At 36.5% G+C, this 21,562-nt stretch overlaps 1 protein-coding gene across 4 annotated transcripts in view; it reads right to left on the reverse strand.

The window, feature by feature from the left end:
- The window catches only part of Arhgap20 (Rho GTPase activating protein 20), a 125,462-nt gene that overhangs the window by 49,954 nt on the left and 53,946 nt on the right, over positions 1–21,562 (reverse strand). For 2 of the 4 annotated variants that reach the window (XM_004856525.4, XM_021237792.2), the window contains exons 3-4: positions 4,299–4,463; positions 244–393 (exon numbers count right to left, since the gene is read on the reverse strand). In XM_004856525.4, the coding sequence (XP_004856582.1) occupies positions 244–393; positions 4,299–4,463 (315 nt within the window). Of the gene's footprint in view, positions 1–243; positions 394–4,298; positions 4,464–21,562 lie in introns of those variants that run through there. The other 2 variants (XM_004856526.4, XM_087212362.1) reach the window with 2 other exon arrangements.

Genomic DNA, 21,562 nt, shown 5'->3' on the forward strand with positions numbered 1-21,562 from the left:
AGATGAGTTATTGATTTAATGCACAATTGGAATAAAATCTTTTTTTTGTTTTGTTTTGTTTTGCAGTACCGGGGGATCGAACTTAGGACCTTGTGCTTGCAACACAGGCGCCGTGCCACTAAGCTAAATCCCCAGCCCTAAAATCTTTTCATTTTAAAAATTAGGGAAACAAAATTTGATGAAAATCTAGACATTATTAGAGTACATAACCCCAGCAAATACAGGACAAACTGTGATTCTTACCTGAATGTGGCCACAAAGTTCACTGTGGGCCAGCCCAAGACAAATGATTTCATAGCACTGGTGTTGACCTCTCCCACTTCATCCACACAGCTGGCTGTCCACATATCAGTTAATTTTATTTTATTTTTTATCTTAAAGTTATTGTTGTATCTAGAAATATAAAAATCAAACAGGACCTCTTATTACTTAGTATCTTAAATTTTAATGGAGCTTTAAAGGGGCTTGTTGTGAGAGGACAGTTTCCACTAGTCATGGGCAAAGAATGTCTTACTCCTATCTTCAGTGCCTTTACAATAATCTGTAAATGGTGCTAGACTAGGCCCATGTAACCTAGCTCCAAGACTTCTGAAACATTTGGTGAAACATTTAATCCTCATGCCTATTATGGCAGTAGATGTCCATGAACTAGTTACTTCATTTTTCTATATGTTGAATACTGCATTTGGATCAGAAACATAATTTAAATTTGCTGCTTTATAGAATTTATTATTTATAACATGCTGACTTTCAAAGAGTGGATGAACATAAAAACATTTTATTAAAATGTTTACAAAATTATCTAAAGAGAGGTACTAAAAAACCTTGGAATTAATTAGAAAAATTTATAATACATTTTCAACTGAGTGATTGGAAGACTTTCTAGTTTTTTGAAGCATGGGTTATTTTAAATTTCCTTATGATTTTATTCAACTATTTTTCCTTGTATTCTGGCAGAAACTGCAAACCTGTAGCCTAAAAACAGAATCCGAACTACAATAGAAAAAAAAAAGTAAAGAGTAAAGTTGACATAATTAACATTAATCTCTGGGGTCTTAGGTGACCTACTTTAAACTTAGCAGTAAAACTGTTTTTTTGACAATTTCTACTTCATTTCCCTTAGGCCCCTAATAATGGAAACTACTATATATTTTGACCTAATTAATGTTCAAGATGGATCTGACTTAAAAAAAGATGACAGAGTATGCCCAGGGAAATTTGAGACTTCCTATCATTCAGAACCATTTGTGTAAACACTAAAAGGTGGAATGAAAGCAAAGATACCTCATATGAAAATGGCTCTAAAACTCCTCTAACTGCATGGAGTATTTAAAACTAAAACACTTCAGTGGAATTTATACAATGATAAGGGATTTTGTAAGAACTGTACCTAATGGCTAATCTAGATTCAGGCTTCATCTCTGTTTCCCATGGGGCACACTGACTTTAACAGAAAAAATTCTCTGTGGCATAATGGCTTCTTTCTGTATTTTCTTTCAACATTTTAACCTTATATCTCTTTATACAGTTTTTATGAAACAGACTTGATTACAAACTAAATCTTATTTCTTGATGGCAATTATTTAGGTAACATAAAACTAAAGATACAGTAGAAGTATTTTGGAATGAGAGGCATCTTTCCATATTTGTTTTCATGCACCTTGTGTTTTCTAACAGAGGTTTTTCTATACATTAGATACTTCAGACATCATGTGAGAATTTCCATATCTGCTGGGCTAGACAAAAGATCACTTTCTATAGTCCTTTCCCTACCTTAATAAAATGTCAAGCTTATCTACCTCTGATGCAAGAGCAACTGTCTGAAAGTATAACAATATTTCCTTCTTATATACTAAAAATAATGGCTAATATTTGAGAACTTAACATGTGCGGGTCATTGTTGTAAATATTTTACATATATTATCTGGCTTAATCTCCAGACATTTTATACACTAGAAAATGGAGTCACAGAGAGATCAACTCACCAAAAGTCAAACAGCTGGAGTACTAGAGCTAGAGTCTGACAAGGGTAGGGTTGATTCCTGAGCTTATTTATGCTCTTAATCATTAATTCCATTAAAAGTCCTGAAAATTGTCATTCCTATAAAGCACCTGGATGCAAGTTTATCTTTGCTTGCAGTCTCTTTCAGCTTTTCTATCTTTAGCATATATGTACATTTTAATCATTAATTCCATTAAAAGTCCTGAAAATTGTCATTCCTATAAAGCACCTGGATGCAAGTTTATCTTTGCTTGCAGTCTCTTTCAGCTTTTCTATCTTTAGCATATATGTACATTTCTTTTCTCTCTCCAGAGATACAGGCTTTCTGATAGGAGTGTTTTCTTATTACGGAGTGTGAGAAAAATCTGATGAACATACATGTGCATAAAGCTAGATGGATTAGCTTGAAAGTATATAAAAGCAAGCGTTCCAATAAAGCTTTACATTAAAATGGACAGTTCTGGGTCACAATGTATTACTTCAAGTTTTACTCCCAATTTCTAATACTATTAGACTATACAAAGTTAAAAACGTGAATCCAGTGGCTCTAATCATGTTACTAGTATCTCCAATGGTGTTACACCAATAAAAATTAAGTACAAATCTAATGTGAATTGGCTGAAAAAAACCTCTAAAAATCAATTTCTCATTTCCAAATTTAGTCTGTTACTGAAAAATTAAGATGACAGATATAGTTTGCTTTCCTATTCACTGGTCTTTCTTTACAGTGGAAGGAATTTTAATGAACTACTGAAATACAATATTACAGAGATAATACACTATTACAGAGACATTTTCCCCCATTCTAAGTTATATTTATGTTTTAGGGCGGAGATAGTAATATCACAGGTATCTCCATCTCAGTTGAGAATGGATTTGTTAAAATACTCTTATCTTTCATGAATTTTCATAAATAAAAAGAATAGGGGATGGAGCAAGTCCCAGCTACCACCTTTTAAACTGGGTGTCAACTGCATTGGCATTTAGCATTGAGTGGAAAGTGACTCTTATTGGGCACCTATAAAGTATATTCCAAGTGTAGTATATCTGTGTCTTTAACTGTCATTTCCCCAGATAAAGCCCTCATATGTTTTGGGATTGCTACAGTAGCCTCTTGCTCAGTCTCCTTGCTTCTACTCTTGCACCCTCCAACCCATTATATAACATGAACAAATGATATTTAAAAAATATGAATCACCTTATAGCAATTCCCAACTAAAACCTTGTGGAATAAAATTCAAAGCAACCTCTTCGTATCATAACCTTTGTGGTTTTGAGCCTCCAATATAGTACCTTTCTGCACTGTATCAAGGCTTGCCTGTGTGGCCAACATTATGCATCAGAAATGATAATATATCACTTTGAAAAGATCTCTCATTCCAAAGGAAGCAAGCTACAGTATTATGAGCAGCAGGGTGGAGAGGCTCATGTAGAGAGGAATTAAAGCCTTTAACCAATAGCCAAGTGAGGAACTGAGGCTGCTGGCACCCTCATGAGTGAGTTTAGAAGTGGATTCTCCAGTCAAACCTCTTGAGAGCCATTAAGCCAGAACAACCTAGATAAGCACTCCCAATTACAGGACTCAGAGAAAGTGCACAACAGTTTATAGCTTTAATCTGTTATGTTTTAGAGTAACTGTCATACGCCTCATCTTCCCAGTGTCCCAATGGTTAGTGCTTTTCAACCTTCATTTTTTTGCTTCTGACTTTAACGACTTAACAAATGCTGTTTTTTATACATGGTACTGGGAATTGAACTCTGGCCTCACATATGCTGAGTAAAATCTACCACTGAGCTATATCACCAGCCCTTTATATTTTGAGACAGGGTCTCACAAAGCTGCCTAGGCTGGGCTCAAACTTGAGATCCTCGTGCCTCAGCCACCCCAGGAGCTGTGATTACAAGCATGTACCATTGCACCTGGCTTACATACTCTATCTTTTGCTTCATCTAGCATCCTATTTTCTTCATAGTACTAAGTACAGACTGTAATTTCACCACACATATATAAAAATGTAAGCTCCCACATTAGACTGTAGGCTCTGAAACAGCAGGGACCATAACCATCACATTCTTCACTGTATCTCCTACATTTTTTCAGGGTATGGCACAAACAAGACCTAAATATTTACTGAGTGAATAAACTAACGAAAGTTTTTGCATAAACAAAGCAAACATAAAACTCACTTTAGTAATAGAGGCCAGACATTTTTACTATAAAAGCATTGAGTAGAAAGGGTATCACTGTCAGCAGAAATGCAATTTTTAAGTGATAATTAGAAGACAGTATACTTACTTGATTTTGACTACAAGAAGCAGGTCATTGAATAGGAAAAGATGCCGCTCCTGCCTCTGCAGGCCTCTTTTGAGTTCTACCCGGCCATCAATCAGCAGAGTCCTACTGGAGCACACAAATGATGACAGAAACGCACAGGTGTCAACACCAGCAGAGGGACTTTCCCTGTGACAAATGCCATAGATCAGTCAAATGATCAACTGTAGCACCAACTTTTTAAAAAATGAAAGCATAACTTACAGTTGGTAAAGAAATTGTAATTTTTTAAATGGAATGAAATATTTCAGTATCCTTACTGACTTCCCAGCCTATTCTTCACACAGTAGTCTTTAAACTTCATTATAAAATTTTTGAAACATAAAGTTGACAGTTTTATACTAAACATAAGTATATGTTACCCATCCTAGTCTCTATCACTGAAATTTTACTATACTTGTTCCATATATCTAAGCCAACCATCTATCCTACTTAGTCATTATTTTATTTTTGGTATTTCAGTACTGAGTACTTAAACAGTGAATACTTCAGCATATATGTCAATAACTAGAACACAAGTTTTATTTAGATTTTTTCTCTTGTTATAAAACACAGTGAAACACATGAATCTTAAATATGATACTCATTAAACATTGACAAATGTATTCAATTGTGTAATCTACACTTCTACCAAGATATACAAAATTATCATTACTCCAAAGAATTCCTTCTTGCTCCTTTTTTGGTTGTAATATAAATCAGCTCAAGATGGTCTCTAGGTTGTTTACCCCTAGGCTGTTTATTTCTTTACTGCAGGATGTGACCCAACAGAACAAAAGCTTGCCAATGCCAAATTCAAATTTTTATATGCCTAATTATGTAAAAAATAGTTCAAAGAAGCAAATTTTAGCCAATATTAGCCTGTCTGCTTTGTGTATTCAGCACCTGCAGGCCAAGGAAAACAAAGTACTGTATGTGGTTATGACAGCCCAAGTGCTACTGTGCCCTTTGGAACTATCTGGCCCTTACTAATCTTCCACTACCCCTGGGGTTCTTTGCCTTCCTCATTTTCTACATGGTGGCTCCTTGCCATAAATCTCGAAACAATCTTATGCTGTGAAGATTTTTTTTTTTAATCCAGTACTGGGGGTTCATCCTAGGAAACTCCACAATTAGGTACTACATTCCAGCCTATAAAAGAAAAAAAATTTCTTTTCTATTTTGAAACAGGGTCTTGCTAAATTACTGTGTTGCTCAGGCTGGGCTCAAGCTTGTGATCTTCCTGCCTCCACTGCCAGAGTACTGGGATAACATCACCATGCCTGATGGGATTTCCTCTCTTATACAACTAGTCCCACAATCTTTTTCTTGGCCAGTACCAAATCACTCAAATGCCTTACACCAATCAATTTCCACTCCATCACTCTAGAACCACTATTCTGATTTTTTCCTTTCTAAGAAACCTAAAGGTTAGTTTTGCCTGTTAGAATTTTATACACATGACACCAGAGTATATACACTTTCATCCATGATACTTTTAATCACCATCTTTTTGGGATTCATTCAGGTTACATTTATAAGTAATCCATTAGAAGATTTTATTAAATATTATTCAATGTACAGATACACCAGGATTTATCTTTCTACTATTAACAACTGGTTGTTTCTTTTTTGTTTTGTTTTGTTTTACTTATTACGAATAAATCTGTTTCTAAAGGTTATACAGTGGACCCTTGAATTATGACTGGCCTGACATATGAACAACTTGGGTTACGACCGGGATTTTAGATTTAACTTACAACCAAAGTCCTAAGTTACAACCTGAATGCTGGCCACTGGTGCTTTCAGATGGTCTCAGATAAAGATTTAACCCTTAAAGAGTTCTGGAAGAAACATTACAACATCCTTTCTTGTGTGGGGTTGAGAAATCCTGGGCCAATATCTCTCTAAGGACACTGAGATTTCCCTGGATACAGGAGAGAGACTTTGGAAGGCTGTGTAGAGGAGCCTGAACCTTCAATTGACCAATTTGAGTTACAAGCAGCCCTTGCAAACTAACTGAGTTTGTAAGTTAAGGGTCCATTGTACCAGTCTTTTTGTGAGCTATGCTTTTATGTTTCTCAGGTAAGTAACTCAGAGCATAGTAGTTCGGTTACAGAGTAGTTGTTATGTTTAAGTTTAGAAAAAACTTCCAGTTTGTTTTCCAGTGTAGTTACATGAGTTTTATATTCTCGGCAAAACTACAGGTAAGTCCCACTCTACAAACCTTACCACCACATGATGTTGTCAGTCTTCTGAATTTTAGCCAATTGAATTGATATATAGCAGTATTTCACTAAGATTTTAATTTACATTCCTATGATGACTAGTTTCATGTTTTTACTGGCTATTTGTGTATCTTAATTTGTGAATAAACTGTCTTCAAGTCTTTTGTTCATTTTTAAAAAAAAGGTTATATGTCTTTTCATTACTTAATTGTGGAATATTTTTATGTATTCTAGATATGATATCCCTTTCAGGTATGTGTTCTGGAAAAATATTTTCTCTTAGTCTGTTGCTTGTTTATATACCTTACTCACTGTATTTTTGATAAAAAGCTTATATTTTTTATATTTTTAAATTTTTATATTTTATTTTATATTTTAAAATTTTTACACATTATATTTTGTACCAGCTAGTATTCTGTGTACATAATGATTTTGCTTATTTTTCCACATTTTACTTTAGGTATTAAGGTAATAATTGTCTTTATTTTTATTTATTTATTTATATATTTATTGGTACATTTTAGGTATAAAATACATTTACATTTACCATTGGGTGTTTGTACCTGAACACGATGTATCTTAGCTCTTATTTTTTCTCCCATTACCTGTGCACCCTTCACTTCCTCCACCCTTCCCTATTTACACAGACTTTGATTCCATTTTTTTTTTCTTTCTCATATTTTTCCTTTCCCTTCTTCCCTTTCCCCTTCCCCTCTCGCCTCCCCCAAACCCTTGGACCTTTTCCTATTTCAAATTATCAATTATTCATTTTAATCATTTTCATCCTTATTTACACTTTCAGTTTCTCACACTAGAGAAACTATTCAGTATTTACACATGTGTGTCCTATTTATTTCACTTAAGAGGATGGCCTCAATATGCATCCATTTAGCTATAAATGTCTCTAGTTTCTCATTCTTTATGGCTGAGTACTACTCCATTTTATAAAAAAACCACATGTTCTTTATCCATTTTCCAGTTGATGGGCACTTGGGCTGTTTCCAAGCTTTAGCTATTACAAACTGTGCCGCTATAAACATAGGTGCACATATATTGCTGTGGTATGATTCTTTTAATTCTTTGGGGAAGATTCCCAGTAGGGGAATACCTGGGTCAAATGGGACCTCTAGTCCTAGTTCTTTGAGGTATCTCCAAACTGATTTCCACAGTGGTTGCACCAGTCTGCACTCCCACCAACAATGGAGAAGGGTTCCTTTCTCTCCACACCCCCGCCAGCATTTGTTATTGATTTCTTGATAGCAGCCATTCTTTGTGGGGTGAGGTGGAATCTCAGTGTTGTTTTCATCTGCATCTCTCGAATGACCAGTGACATTGAACATTTTTTCATATATTTATTTGCTGTTTTTACTTCTTTGTCTGAGAAATGTCTGTTCATTTCAGATGCCCATTTTTGAATTGGGTCTTTGAATTTGGGGGGTCTGATTTTTTTCAGTTCTTTATATATTCTCGATAGTAGTCCTTTGTCTGAAGTACAGCTGCTAAAAATTTCTTCCCACATTAATTTAAAAAAGCACAAGGAAGTGTCCCAGCAACTTTTTTAGGTATAGGATAAAGTGGGATTCCATTGCTACTATTCAGAATAGTTGTTTCCAAGGTATCTCTACAGATGCCTCTGAGGGAGAAACCCAAGGCCAAATACAACAGGAAAATGCTGCCTTCTGTCTGCTGTCAGGGAGGCCCACAGTGCATATTAACAACCGAGGGGGCCGGGGATTTAGCTCAGTGGTTCTGCTGCCTGCCTGGCAAGTGCAAGGTTCCAAGTACGATCCCCAGTACGAAAAAAAACAACTGAGGGAGGTTCTGAGGTGTTATGGTTTAGATCTAATATGTACCCCAAAAGTCTCATTTGTTCAGACTGAAAGGGATTCTGAAAGGTGATTGGGTCACGGAGCACTATACTTATCAGTAGATTAATCATTGATGAGTTCACAGCTGAATGTGCTGATACAAAGTGAAGCCTGTTTAGAAGAGGTGGTTTACTGGAGGTGTGATCTGAAAGGGTATATATATTCTCATTCCTGGCTCCTTTCTTTTCTCTCTTCTCTCATGGATCAAACCCACCGAAGCTGTGAGACAAAATAAATCTCTCCTTTTTCTCAGTGATGAGAAAGCTAATCAGTGCATGAGGTAAAGAAATCTACTCACAAAGACAACGATTAGAGACTCAGGTGTGAAAAGGAAAATTTAAAAACATTTAGGATAATTTGTTTGTAATCTCTGATAGGGGAATATTTCTTAAATTGAACCCATACGGCACAACCATAACATAAAAGGCTGATAAATTCATCTATCTTGGAGTGTGAAGCTTCTCTTTATGAAAGGACAGCATTAAGAAAGTAAAAATACAAATCACTGATTGGAAGAAGAAATTTTACAAACATACAATTTAAGAATTACAATGAAGAATGCATAAAGAACATCTAAAAATCACTCAGGAAGAGAATAGTAACCCAATTGGAAATTGGACAAGAACATTATTTACACCAGAGTAAATTCTACTTTTTCCTTCCATTTTCTTTTTCCCAGAAGAGGTAACTCAAATGCCAAAAAATATATGAAAGATGCTCAAATTTACTGATAAGAGAAATGGGAATCAAAATCACAAAGAGTTGGACAAAAAATTTAAGCCTGACATGACCATGTGTTGGTGGGGATATGGAGCAATGAACTCTTGTTTTTTTTTTTTTTCCCATTCCCTGCCCTCCCTTCACCCCCTCCACCCTTCCCTATTTATAAAGACTTTGCTTCCTGCTTTTCATTTCTCATAATTTTTCCTATCCCTTCATTCCTTTCCCCTAGCCCTCCTCCACTTTCTCTACCCCTTTGGACCTTTTCTTCCTGTTTTGCATTATCAATTATTAATTTTAATCATTGGTACATTTTAGGTATACAATATAATGACATTCACCACTGGAAATCTGCACCTTTACATAGTCTCTCTTGGTTATTTTTCACCCTTGCCCAGCCCTCCCTTCAACCCCTCCATTCCTCCCTATTTAAAAAGATTTTGTTCCTATTTTTCCATTTTCTCATATTAATTCCATTCCCTTCTTTCCTTTCCCCTACCACTCCCACTTCCCCTTCCCCTTTTCTTCCTATTTTCACAGTATCTATTATACCTTTTAGTCCTTATTTATACTTTCAGTTTCTCGAACTAGAGAAACTATTCGATATTTACACGTGTGTCCTATTTATTTCACTTAAAAGTATGGCCTCAATATACATCCATTTACCTCTAAATGTCTCTAATTTCTCATTTTTTATAGATGAGTCGTATTCCATTTTATTAAAAAAACACATTTTCTTTATCCAGCCTCTAGTTGATGGGTATTTGGGCTGTTTCCAAGTTTTAACTATTACAAATTGTGCTGCTATGAACATGTGCACACATGTATCACTGTGGTATGATTCTTTGAATTCTTTGGGGAAGATACTCAGTAGGGGAATAGCTGGGTCAAATGGGACTTCCAGTCCTAGTTCTTTGAGGTATCTCCATACTGGTTTCCAAGTGGTTGCACCAGTCTACACTCCCACCAGCAGTGGAGCAGGGTTCCTCTTTCCCCACAGCCCCGCCAGCATTTGTTACTGGTTGATTTCATGATAGCAGCCATTCTTTCTGGAGTGAGGTGGAATCTCAGCATTGTTTTCATTTGCATCTCTCAAATGACCAGTGATGTTGAACATTTTTTCACATGTTTATTTGCTATTTCTACTTCTTTGTGTGAGAAATGTCTGTTCATTTCACATGCCCATTTTCGGATTGGGTCTTTAAATGTGGGAGGTCTGATTTTTTTTAAAGTTCTTTCTATACTCTAGATAGTAGACCTTTGTCTGAGGAAAAGCAGGTGAAAATTTTTTCCCACATTGTGGGTTGTCACTTCACACTGCTGGTTGTTTCTCTTGCTGTGCAGAAGCTTTTTAATAAGAAATCCCACTAGTTTATTGTTAGTGCTAGTTCACAGGCAACTGAGGTTTTGTTCATAAAATCTTTTCCTACACCGATGTCTTCAAGAGTTCTACCTAACCTCTGTTCCAGCAGGTTCAGTGTTTCTATTTTAATATTTAGATCTTTAATCCATTTAGATTTTAGTTTAGTGTATGGTGAGAGATATAGGTCTAGTTTTAATCTTTGTCAAGATGAAACCCAATTTTTCCAGCACCATTTATTAAAGAGGCTATCTTTCCTCCAGTGAGGGTGTTTGGCTCCTTTGTTGAAGATGAGGTGGCTGAGTGTGTCTGGAGTTGTTTCAGCATCTTCTAATCTGTTCCACTGGTATTCCAGTCTGTTTCTTTTTTTTTTCTTTTTTCTGGTACCAGGGATCAAACTCGGGACCTTGCACTTGCGAGGCAGGCACTGGAACCACTGAGCTAAATTCCCGGCCCTCAGTCTGTTTCTTTGCCAGTACCATGCTGTTTTTATCACAGTAGCTTTGTAGTATAGTTTCAAGTTGGGGATTGTAATACACCCTGCCATGTCTCTGTTACTTAGAATTGCTTTTGCTATTCTAGGTCTCTTGTTGCAAATGAATTTTTGGATTGTTTTCTCAAGGTTCGTGAAGTATGCTGCTGGGATTTCAATTGGGATTACACTGAATCTATATAGCAGTTTTGGAAGTAAGGCCATTTTCACTATGTTGATCCTTCCTACCTAGGAGCAGGGATGTCTGTCCATTTTTTCATATCATCTTCAATCTCTCTTTTCAGAGTGCTATAGTTTTCAGGGAAAAGGTCTTTGATTTCTTTTGTTAGGTTGATTCCTAGGTATTTTAGTTTTTTGGATGCTGTTATGAAAGGAATTGTTCGCCCTATTTCTCTCTCAGTGAGTCTGTTGTTTGTGTAGAGGAAAGCTATTGATTTTTGTGTGTTGACCTTGTATCCAGCTACTCTACTGAATTTGGTTATTAAGTCTAGAAGACTTTTGGTGGCATTCATGGGGTCTTCTATATAGAGTATCATGTCATCTGCAAATGATGACAATTAGATGTCTTCATTTCCTATCTTTATTCCTTTTATTTCTTTCTCTTGTCTAATTGCTGTGGCTAATGTTTCCAAAACTATATTGAACAAGAGTGGTGATAGTGGATATCCTTGTCTTGTTCATGATTTTAGTGAGAAGTATTTCAGTTTTTGACCATTTAGTATGATATTGGCTGTTGGTTTTTAATAGATGGCTTTTATCAGATTGAGGTAGAGACTGTTTATTCCAATTTTTTGTAGAGTTTTTAATCCTGAATGTTGAATTTTATCAAATGCTTTTTCTGCATCTATTGAGATAATTATATGGTTTTTGTCCTTGGCGCTATTGGTATATTACATTGATTGATCTGTGTATGTTGAACCATCCATGCATCCCTGGGCTGAATCCCACTTGGTCAGGGTGTATGATCTTCTTGATAATCATCTGCATTCTATTTGCCAGTAACTTATTAAGGATTCTTGCATCTATGTTCATTAGTGATACTGGCCTATAGTTTTCTTTTTTGGTTGGGTCTTTCTCTGCTTTGGGGATGAAGGTGATGCTTGCTTCCAGGAATGAATTTGGGAGGATTGCTTCCCTTTCAATTTCATTGAAGAGTTTAAACAGTAGTGGCAGTAGTTCCTCTTGTAGAGTTCAGCAGTGAAGCCATCAGGACCTGGGCTTTTCTTAGTTGGTAAGTTTTTAATTATGTTTTCAATTTCATTAGTTGATATTTGGTTGTTTAGAATTTTTAGTTCTTCTTTGTTCAACTTTGGTAATTCATATATATCTAGGAATCTGTCCATTTCTTCTGTGTTTTCCACCTTACTGGCATATAGTTCTTTGAAATAGGTATTGATGATCCTCTGGATTTCTGCTGGGTCTGTTGTAATTTCACCCTTTTCATTCCTAATTGCATGGATTTGGGCCTTTTCTTTCCTTTTTTTGATAAGGTTGGCTAAGGGTTTGTCAATTTTGTTTATTCTTTCAAAGAACCAACTCTTGGCTTCATTGATTTTTTGTATCGTTCTCTTAGGCTTCATAGCATTGATTTCTGCTGAAATCTTTATAATTTCCTCCTTTGTATGAGCTTTGGGTTTGTCCTGCTCTTCTTTTTCCAGAAGCTTGAGGTTCAGCATCAGGTTGTTTAATTGGGCTCATTCTGTTTTCCTAATATGTGTATTCACTGCTATGAATTTCCCTCATAAGACTGCTTTCATTGTTTCCCATAGATTTCCATGTTATATTGTTATTGTCACTTAATTGAAGGAACTGTCTGATTTCTTCAATTTCCTCTGTGACCTACTGGTTATTCAGAAGTGTGTTGTTCAATTTCCACGTGTTTATGAAATTTTTGCGGTTTCTTTTGCTATGGATCTCCAATTTCATTGCACTATGGTCTGATAATATATAGGGGATACCTTCAATTCTTTTGCACTTACTTAAACATGGTCTATGACCAAGTATGTGGTCTATTTTGGAGAATGACTCGTGTGCAGCTGAGAAGAATGTGTATTCTGATTTTGTGGGGTGGAACACTCTGTAAACATCTGTGAAGTTCATTTGTTCAAGAGTTCGATTGAGTTCTAGTATTTCATTACTTATTTTTTGTCTAGTTGATCTATCTATTTGTGACAATGGGGTATTGAGGTCACCCACTACAATTGTTTTAGTGTATATATGACTTTTCATCTCTGTTAGTATTTGTTTTATATAGTTGGGTGCACTAGTGTTTGGTGCATAGATATTTATGATTGTCATCTGTTCCTCTTGGATTCTTCCCTTTACAAGGATGCAGTGTCCTTTGTCTCTCTTAATCAGTGTTGGTTTGAAATCCACTTCATCTGCAAAGAGAATAGCTACTCCTTTTTTTTTCAGGTTCCTGTCGCATGGAGTATTGTTTTCCACCCTTAACTTTCAGTCTATGAGGTTCACTTTGAATTAAGTGTGTTTCTTGTATGCAGCATATTGTTGGATTTTGCTTCTTGACCCATTCTACCAGTCTATTTCTTTTGATTGGTGAGTTGAGACCATTAACATTGATGGATATAACTGATACATATTGACTTATCATTGACATGACTTTTTCTTTTTGTTGGATTCTCCCCTTTTACATTTAATTTCTTGCTGTGCCAGATGGGTTAATTCTGCTTTGCTTCCTGGGGTTGTGATCATCACTGTCTGTTCCTAGGATATTGTCTAAAATATTTTGGAGTGCTCGTTTGGTATTCATGAAGTTCCTAAGGTGCTCTTTGTCATGAAAGTATCTTATTTCTCCATCCATTTTGAAAGATAGTTTTGCAGGATACATCAATCTGGGTTGGAGGCTGTTTTCCTTTAGGGGTTGGAATATGTCACTCCAAACTCTTCTTGCCTTGAGGGTTTTGAGAAGTCTGCTGTGATTCTGATGGGCTTTCCTTTGTATGTGATTTGTTTCTTTTCTCTCACTGCTTATAGAACTTTGTTCTGTTGAGTTTCTGGAATCCTAACAATTATATGCCTAATGTGTAGATTTTTTTTGATCAAGGCTATTTGGAGTCCTATATGCCTCACTTATCTGTATGTCAAGTTATTTTCCCCTGCTTGGGAAGTTTTCTGCCATTACCTTTGTGAACAGTTTTTTTATGTCATCTGCACTTTCTCCTGTTTCATCGTTGACTTCAATCAGTCTTATGTTATTATTGTTCTTTGCATTGTCTAGCAGCTGCTGGATTGATTTCTCGTGGTCCCTTACAATTTTGAAGCAACTTTTCTTTTCCTGGTCACTAACTGCAATCTTATCTTCTATATCTGAAATTCTGTCCTCATTGTCTCATTCTGCTGTGTAGACTTTCAATGGAGTTTTTGATCTCCTGGAAATGTATTTGCATCAGTTTTATGGATTTCATTTGTTTCCTATGTTGGGATTCCATCATGTTCCTCAGTTCCTCTCTAGATTTATCAATCATATCTTTCACTACGAGCACAATCTCTGCTGTTTTCTGAGAAATTATTTCTGACTTCATTTTTTCCAGATCCTCTTTTGTTGCCAGTTCAGGTAGTCCAGCTGGTTGAGTATCAGAGTGTTCCATCTCGTTTCCCTTTGGGGTTGCTGTATGTGATCTGGAAGTTTGGTTTTGAGACTCAATTACGTGTCTTCTCATTTCGACCTGGGTGGGGGTGGGGTGTGCCATTGGCGCTAGCGTGGCTCACCTGTCCTGAGCTGGGAATGGTGGCACAGCAGCTCAGAAGTCCCTTCCTCTGGGCCAGGAGCGGCAGGATGGACAGTGGCCCGGAAGCCCCTACCTCTCTAGCTTACAATTTTGATGAAGTCTAATTTATCAATTTTTTTTAGTATGGTGCATATCTAAGTAATCTTAGTCATTAAGATATTCTACTATGTAGCCCATTAAAATAGGTTTGATTTTCAGTTTTTACATTTAAGTCCATGATCCATCTCTAATTCTGGGTATGGTATGAAGTAGAGACTATAGTTAATTTTATTTTTCTATCTGCATACATCATTACTTCAGCACCATTTGCACAATGGTGCCTCAGTCCTAGGCAAGTATCTGGCACTTCGTAGAAATGTCAGAGTAAAGATGCTTTAGCACCTCTATTAAAAATCAAATGACTGTAAGACATACATCTTTTCCTAGGATATCTATTCTGTTGCACTTAGCTACTTGTTCATTCTTATGCTAGAACCACATTCTTTTACTGTTTCTCTTTCTAGTAAATCATGAAAATAGGTAGTATAACTTCACTGACTTTACTTTTTTTTCTTGGGATGTCTTTGGATAATCTAGGTCTTTTGTACTTCCCAAATAAATTGTAAAGAGAAAGAAAAAAGGAGGAAAAAGCATACTGTGGCTGGGGAAGAAAAAATGATCCATCTCTAATAAACTGAATTTGAAATTATCTTAGGCTAGATGGTACAAGGGAATTAGGCATGCATCTAGTACTCAGGAGAGACCTTAGAATTAAATATATAGATTTGATTATCACAGTGAGATGGATGAATAACAATAAAGGAATGACCAGAACTTAGGGAAGGAGCCCAAAACAGGGAAAAAGGCAGAGACACACCACTGAGAAAAGATCAGTGAAAGAAAGAAAGAGAACCTATAAACAAGAGGAGGAGTGGGGAATGACATAGCAAAAGAAAAGGGACAAAAGGCAGTTGTGGTCTGGAGTTTCGACACTGGTAGAGGGTATAAGAAGATGAGGTCTAAGAAGATGTCTGAGAAAAAAAATCATCACTTGGTCATTAAGGCCTTCAGAGAAACAATTCCAGGAAAATAGTAAAGGGAGAACTCAAATGCCCTGGGGTCTGCAGAATGAAAGAACAAGGAATAAAGAACTAAAAGCAGTAACTCTGGTTTCCTTTTATGAGCCTAACACCTCTTACGAGTTGATGTTAAGGATTCTAAAGGGGTGGGTACTAGATCTGGTGAGGAGGGAAAACAGAGAAATCATTAGCTTTGAATATAAGGGTGATGAATATATTTTGAATATATTTTATAATATTTTGAATATATTCCTCACTTTACAGATTTGAAGCTATTTAGAGTAGCGTTCAACATATAGTGCTATTAAATGAAAGTGATTTACAAAAAGTGTGGTTTTCAGAACATGTACTTTTATTAAAAATTACACGTAGTCTTTCAAATGGGAAAGCTCTTAACATAGACTCAGTTCTCTTTTCTACCCATGGTTATTGAACTCAGTAGTTGAGGACTTCATGGGGTGAGGGAGAGAAGAGCCAGCCCAACCCATGTGCTGAGTAGCATTATATGACAAGTTATGTGGTTGCTTCAGTTTCCTCATCTCTAAATTAAGGTAGTTGGTCAGGACAATAAAATCTTTAAATTTCTTTTATAATTTATATGAGACTAACTATAACAACATGTACCTATCAGGAAGAAATAAGACTACAGATGAGATACTATTAAGTATCTCCACAAAAGCAATCCTATCTTAAAGTTCTGTTTAAGAGTAAGAGTTCTGTACTTAAGAGTCACCTCAAAAAAGACAATGTAGAGTTGAAATTAAAAAGAAAAGGAATAACAATAAGAACTAAGAGGGTTTTTTTTAATCAGTCTAATTTTAAAGAAAACTCAACATGAATTTAGCAGGGTCTCTACCAATTTTAGGGTATAAGAAGCCATGAACTATCCCCCCAACTATTTGGTTCACTTGGCAGCTATAATAAATGGAGATTTTGACTTGTGGAGCATGGTATCTGATTATACAACCTTTTATAATATAGGAAATAAAAAGGTAAGTTTTTTAAAACTACAGTTGAAGACTTTCCCAGAGGACCCTGGCACGGCTTGGAGACCCCCGCTCCACTCCGCGCTATGCATAGCGAGACAAACCTGTGTAAGCTGAGGATCCAGGCAGTGTGAAGCCCCTGCTCTGTTCTGGGCTCTGCTCATGGCAGGGTGAAGACCCTGGCTTGGCTTGGAGCCCCTGCTCCATCCCCACACTTCACTTAGCCTGGCCCGGTCTCCCCCCCCCCCCCCGCGCCAATCTGCCTCTGGCCTACTGGCTCTTCTGCTACCTGGTTCCACACTACAGAGGCACAGGGGATCATAAAGGCCCTTGTTCTGAGTGCCACAAGATAGAGCAGAAGTGAGCAACAGAAAGAGGGCCTTTCTCAGGCTTCTCAATGAAAACTGAAGCTCAGTGGGAAAGTGAAGAGAATCACTGCAATAAAGGCACACCAGACCATGATACTTGGTAAGTTGGATGGATCATCACCTCCCATCGGAACCTGCACTATCTTCAGGGGAAGGGCAAGTGGAACCTGCAGTAGAACTTTGCAGAGTTCAACCCTGCAGGAGGACAGGGAGCTCAACTTGGGACTAGCAGCCAGAAATTTGCCTGAATCTCACAGGTCTGATACTGGCTTGCTGAGACTCATTAACTTGTATCTGTACATGGCTGCCCACATTGTCTACTGTGACAAAAGAGACATACCCTGACGGGGGCCCTTCATTTTTAGTTTTTGTTATTTACAAAAAAAGAAAAAAATTTTTTCTCTTATTTTAAATTCATAATTTTTATTTTTTCTACTCTTTTCAAATTTTTAATTTTTCTCTTCTTTTTTCTTTGTCTTTTTTTTCCTCTCTCTCTCTCTCACTTGTTTTCTCACTGTCCCATATTGCTCTTCATCTCCCTTTTTCTTCCTTTCTGGACCAAATTTGGATTTCTTCATTATTTTTCTTTTCTTTTTTTTTTCTTCTCTTGATTATCATTAGTTTTAAAGGAAAGTAAATACAATATCTAGCCTCCCTATTGCTGCTAGGTGGTTCTGTTCACGTCTTTGTGCTTTTGTTCTGCCTTTTCCTCTTGCCTTCAACAGTTTCTTAGAGATTGTGTGATTTTCCTGTGTCTTCCAGCCTCACCACTAATCTTTCCTGATCCTTCTACATATCTGTCTCTCCCTCCCCAACTCCTTCTAACTCCCCATCCCGAAGGGTAAAGTTACTATATTGAAGAGTTTATTCACTATAAACATATGTTGGGTTGGTCCTCAATTTTAATTCACAAAGTTAAATGTGATAGATTAATAACTACCACAAATTATCATTTTATAAGCTGTGCTTGATGGTATGGTGTTGCTGATTGTATCATTTGGGCTAAGATGTTGTGATTGCCTTCCTGGGATAAAGAAAAAGAGACAGACTCAGAGTCATTAGTCTCAAAACCTAAAAACCAGATCTATCTGGAAGACACCTCTGAAAAGCAATCATTCCACAAGGGTACTAAACACAAGCAACAAAGATACCTACAATAAGCAATTTTGAAATATCAACCCAGGAGTTAAACCAAGGACAGGACCAAAAACAAAAATGAAAAGACATTTAAGCAAGGCACAAAGTCAGACTTCCACCCCACACAAAGCAAATCCTGGGGGAAAAAAGGTGGAAAAATCTGATAATCAATCACCTGGACACCCTGAACTTATAGCACAGGAAGTAACAAAACAGATGAATGAGACTCTAGAAAAATTCAAAGCAGAAATAATCTCCCAGATATCTACAGAGATGGTGAGCAGAGTGAAAGACATGATTAGAGGCTCTAGAACAGAAACAGATAAAAAAAATAGATGAGATCAGAAACATGATGGAAGCCATGAATGCCCAGCATAAGAAAGAAATGGAAACCATGATCGCCCAACATGAGAAAGAAATAGAATCCATGAAACAGATTCAAACAGATATTCAGGAAATTAAAAACTGCCTTGAAAGCACACACAGCATATTAAGAGAATGGGAAGATAGAGTATCAGATATAGAAGACAGGATTGCAATTAAGGACCATGAAAACAGAGATTTCTTAAAAATAGTAAGAGACCATGAGAAATCAATCCAGCAGCTGCTAGGTGATGCAAAGAATAACATAAGACTGATAGGAGTCCAAGAAAAAGCAGGAGAAAGTACAATTGACATAAAGAAACTGTTCACAGAAGTAACAGTAGAAAACTTCCCAGAAAGAGGTGGGGAATTGGACATATAGATAAGTGAGGCATATAGAACTCCAACTAGCCATGATAAAAAAAAATCTACACCTAGACATAAAATAGTCAATAGCCCAGAAACCCAAAAGAAGAACAAAATCCTACAAGCAGTTAGAGAAAATAAACAAATCACCTACAAAGGAAAGCCCATCGGGATCACGGATGACTTCTCAACACAAACCCTCAAATCAAGGAGAGCCTGGAGTGAAGTATTTTGAGCCCTAAAAGAAAATAACTTCCAACCTAGACTGTTGTATCCTGCAAAATTATCTTTCAAAATTGATGGGGAAATTAGATACTTCCACGACAATGAACACCTGAGAAATTTGATAAACACCAAACCAGCACTCCAAACAATTCTAAGCAATAACCTAGAAAAAGACAATGAAGGTCACAACTCCATGAGGCTCAACAGAGGGAAACCACCAGGCAAGGTAAGAAACTAAAGGAAAAGGGAGGAAAAAAAATAAGAAATAAAAGAGCCAACAAAAGTAAAACATCATGACAAGGATGAGTCAATATCAATTATAACTACTGATGTTAATGGCCTTAATACACCAATCAAAAGAAACAGAATGACAGAATGGATTAAGAAGCAAAATCCAGCAATATGCTGTATAAAAGAAATACACCTAACTCAAAAAGAAATTCATAGACTGAAAGTAAAAGGATGGAAAATAGTTCTCCATGCAACAGGAACTCAGAAAAAAGCAGGGGTAGCAATACCATTTGCAGACCAAGCAGATTTCAAACCAAACTTTATTAAGAGAGACAAAGATGGTCACTACATCTTTGTGAAGGGAACAATCCAAGAGGACGAGATGACAATCCTAAATATATATGCACCAAATATGAATGCCCCCAACTATACAAAACAAACGTTAATGGACATGAAAAACCAAATAACCACTAATACAATTGTAGTGGGGGACCTCAATACCCCACTATCACAAATAGACAGATCATCTAGACAAAAAATTAACAACAAAATTCTAGAACCGAATGAAGCTACTGAACAAATGGACTTAACAGATGTTTACAGAGTGTTCCACCCCACAAAATCAGAATGCACATTCTTTTCAGCTGCCCAAGGGTAATTCTCCAAAATAGACCACAGGCTATCTCATAAGACATGTCTAAGTAAATGTAAAAGAACTGAAATTAGCCCCTGTATATTATCAGACCATAGTGCAATGAAATTGGAGATCAGTAACATAAGAAACTGCAAAACTCCCACAAACACATGGAAATTGAATAACACCCTCCTGAACAACCAATGGGTCACAGAGGAAATTAAAGAAGAAATTAGACAATTTCTACAAGTAAATGATAATGCCAGTACAACATACAGGAATCTATGGGACACAATGAAAGCAGTTCTAAGAGGGAAATTCATAGCAGTAAATGCCCATACTAGGAAAACAGAGAACTCATATAAATAACAATGCAGAACCTAAAGCTCCTAGAAAGAGAAGAGCATAAAAAACCCAAAGCTCGTACAAGAGAGGAAATTATAAAGATCAGAGCAGAAATCAATGCAGTGGAGACTAACAGAGTGATACAAAAAACTCAATGAATCAGAGTTGGTTTTTCAAAAGAATAAATAAAACCGCAACACCTTTAGCTAACCTTATCAAAAAAAGGAAAGAAAAGGCTCCATGCAATTAAGAACAAAAAATGAAGTCACAACAGACCCGGCAGAAATCCAGAGGATCATAAATACCTACTTTGAGAATGTGTACTCTAATGAAATGGAAAACACAGAAGAAATGGACAGATTCGTAGATACATATGAATTGGCAAAGTTAAATGAAGAAGATATAGAAATTCTAAACTCACCAATTACAATGAGTGAAATTGAAAATGTTATAAAAAATTTACCAACAAAGAAAAGCCCAGGTCCTGATGGCTGCACTGCTGAATTCTACAAGACATTTAAAGAAGAACTATTGCCATTACTCTTTAGCTCATCAAGAAAATTGAAAGGGAAGCAAGGCTTCCAAACTCATTCCTGGAAGCAAGTGTGACTTCGATTCCAAAACCAGGGAAAGACCCAACCCCAAAAGAGAACTACAGGCCAATCTCCCTAATGAACATAGATGCAAAACTCCTCAATGAGATACTGGCAAACAGAATACAAAGGGTCATCAAGATAATACACTCTGACCAAGTCAGATTTATCCCAGAGATGCAAGGATGGTTCAACATTCGTAAATCAGGCCAGAGCTTTAGCTCAGTGGTTCTGCTACCTGCCTCAAAAGTGCAAGAACCTGAGTTTGATCCCCAGTACCAAAAAAAAGAAAAGAAAAAACAATTCATAAATCAATAAATGTAATACAGTACATTAACAGAGTCAAGGACAAAAACCATATGATCATCGCAATAGATGCAGAAAAGGCATTTGACAAAATCCAACACCCATTCACCATAAAAACACTACAGAAAATTGGAATAGAAGGTCTTTATCTTAACCTGATTAAGGCTATTTATGAAAAACCAACAGCCAACATCATACTAAAAGGTCAAAAAATGAAAA

This window comes from Heterocephalus glaber, unplaced genomic scaffold, assembly GCF_053883595.1.
Source record: "Heterocephalus glaber isolate CG9 unplaced genomic scaffold, H.glaber_assembly_v1.0 deba00001429, whole genome shotgun sequence".
NCBI classification, from domain to species: domain Eukaryota; kingdom Metazoa; phylum Chordata; class Mammalia; order Rodentia; family Bathyergidae; genus Heterocephalus; species Heterocephalus glaber.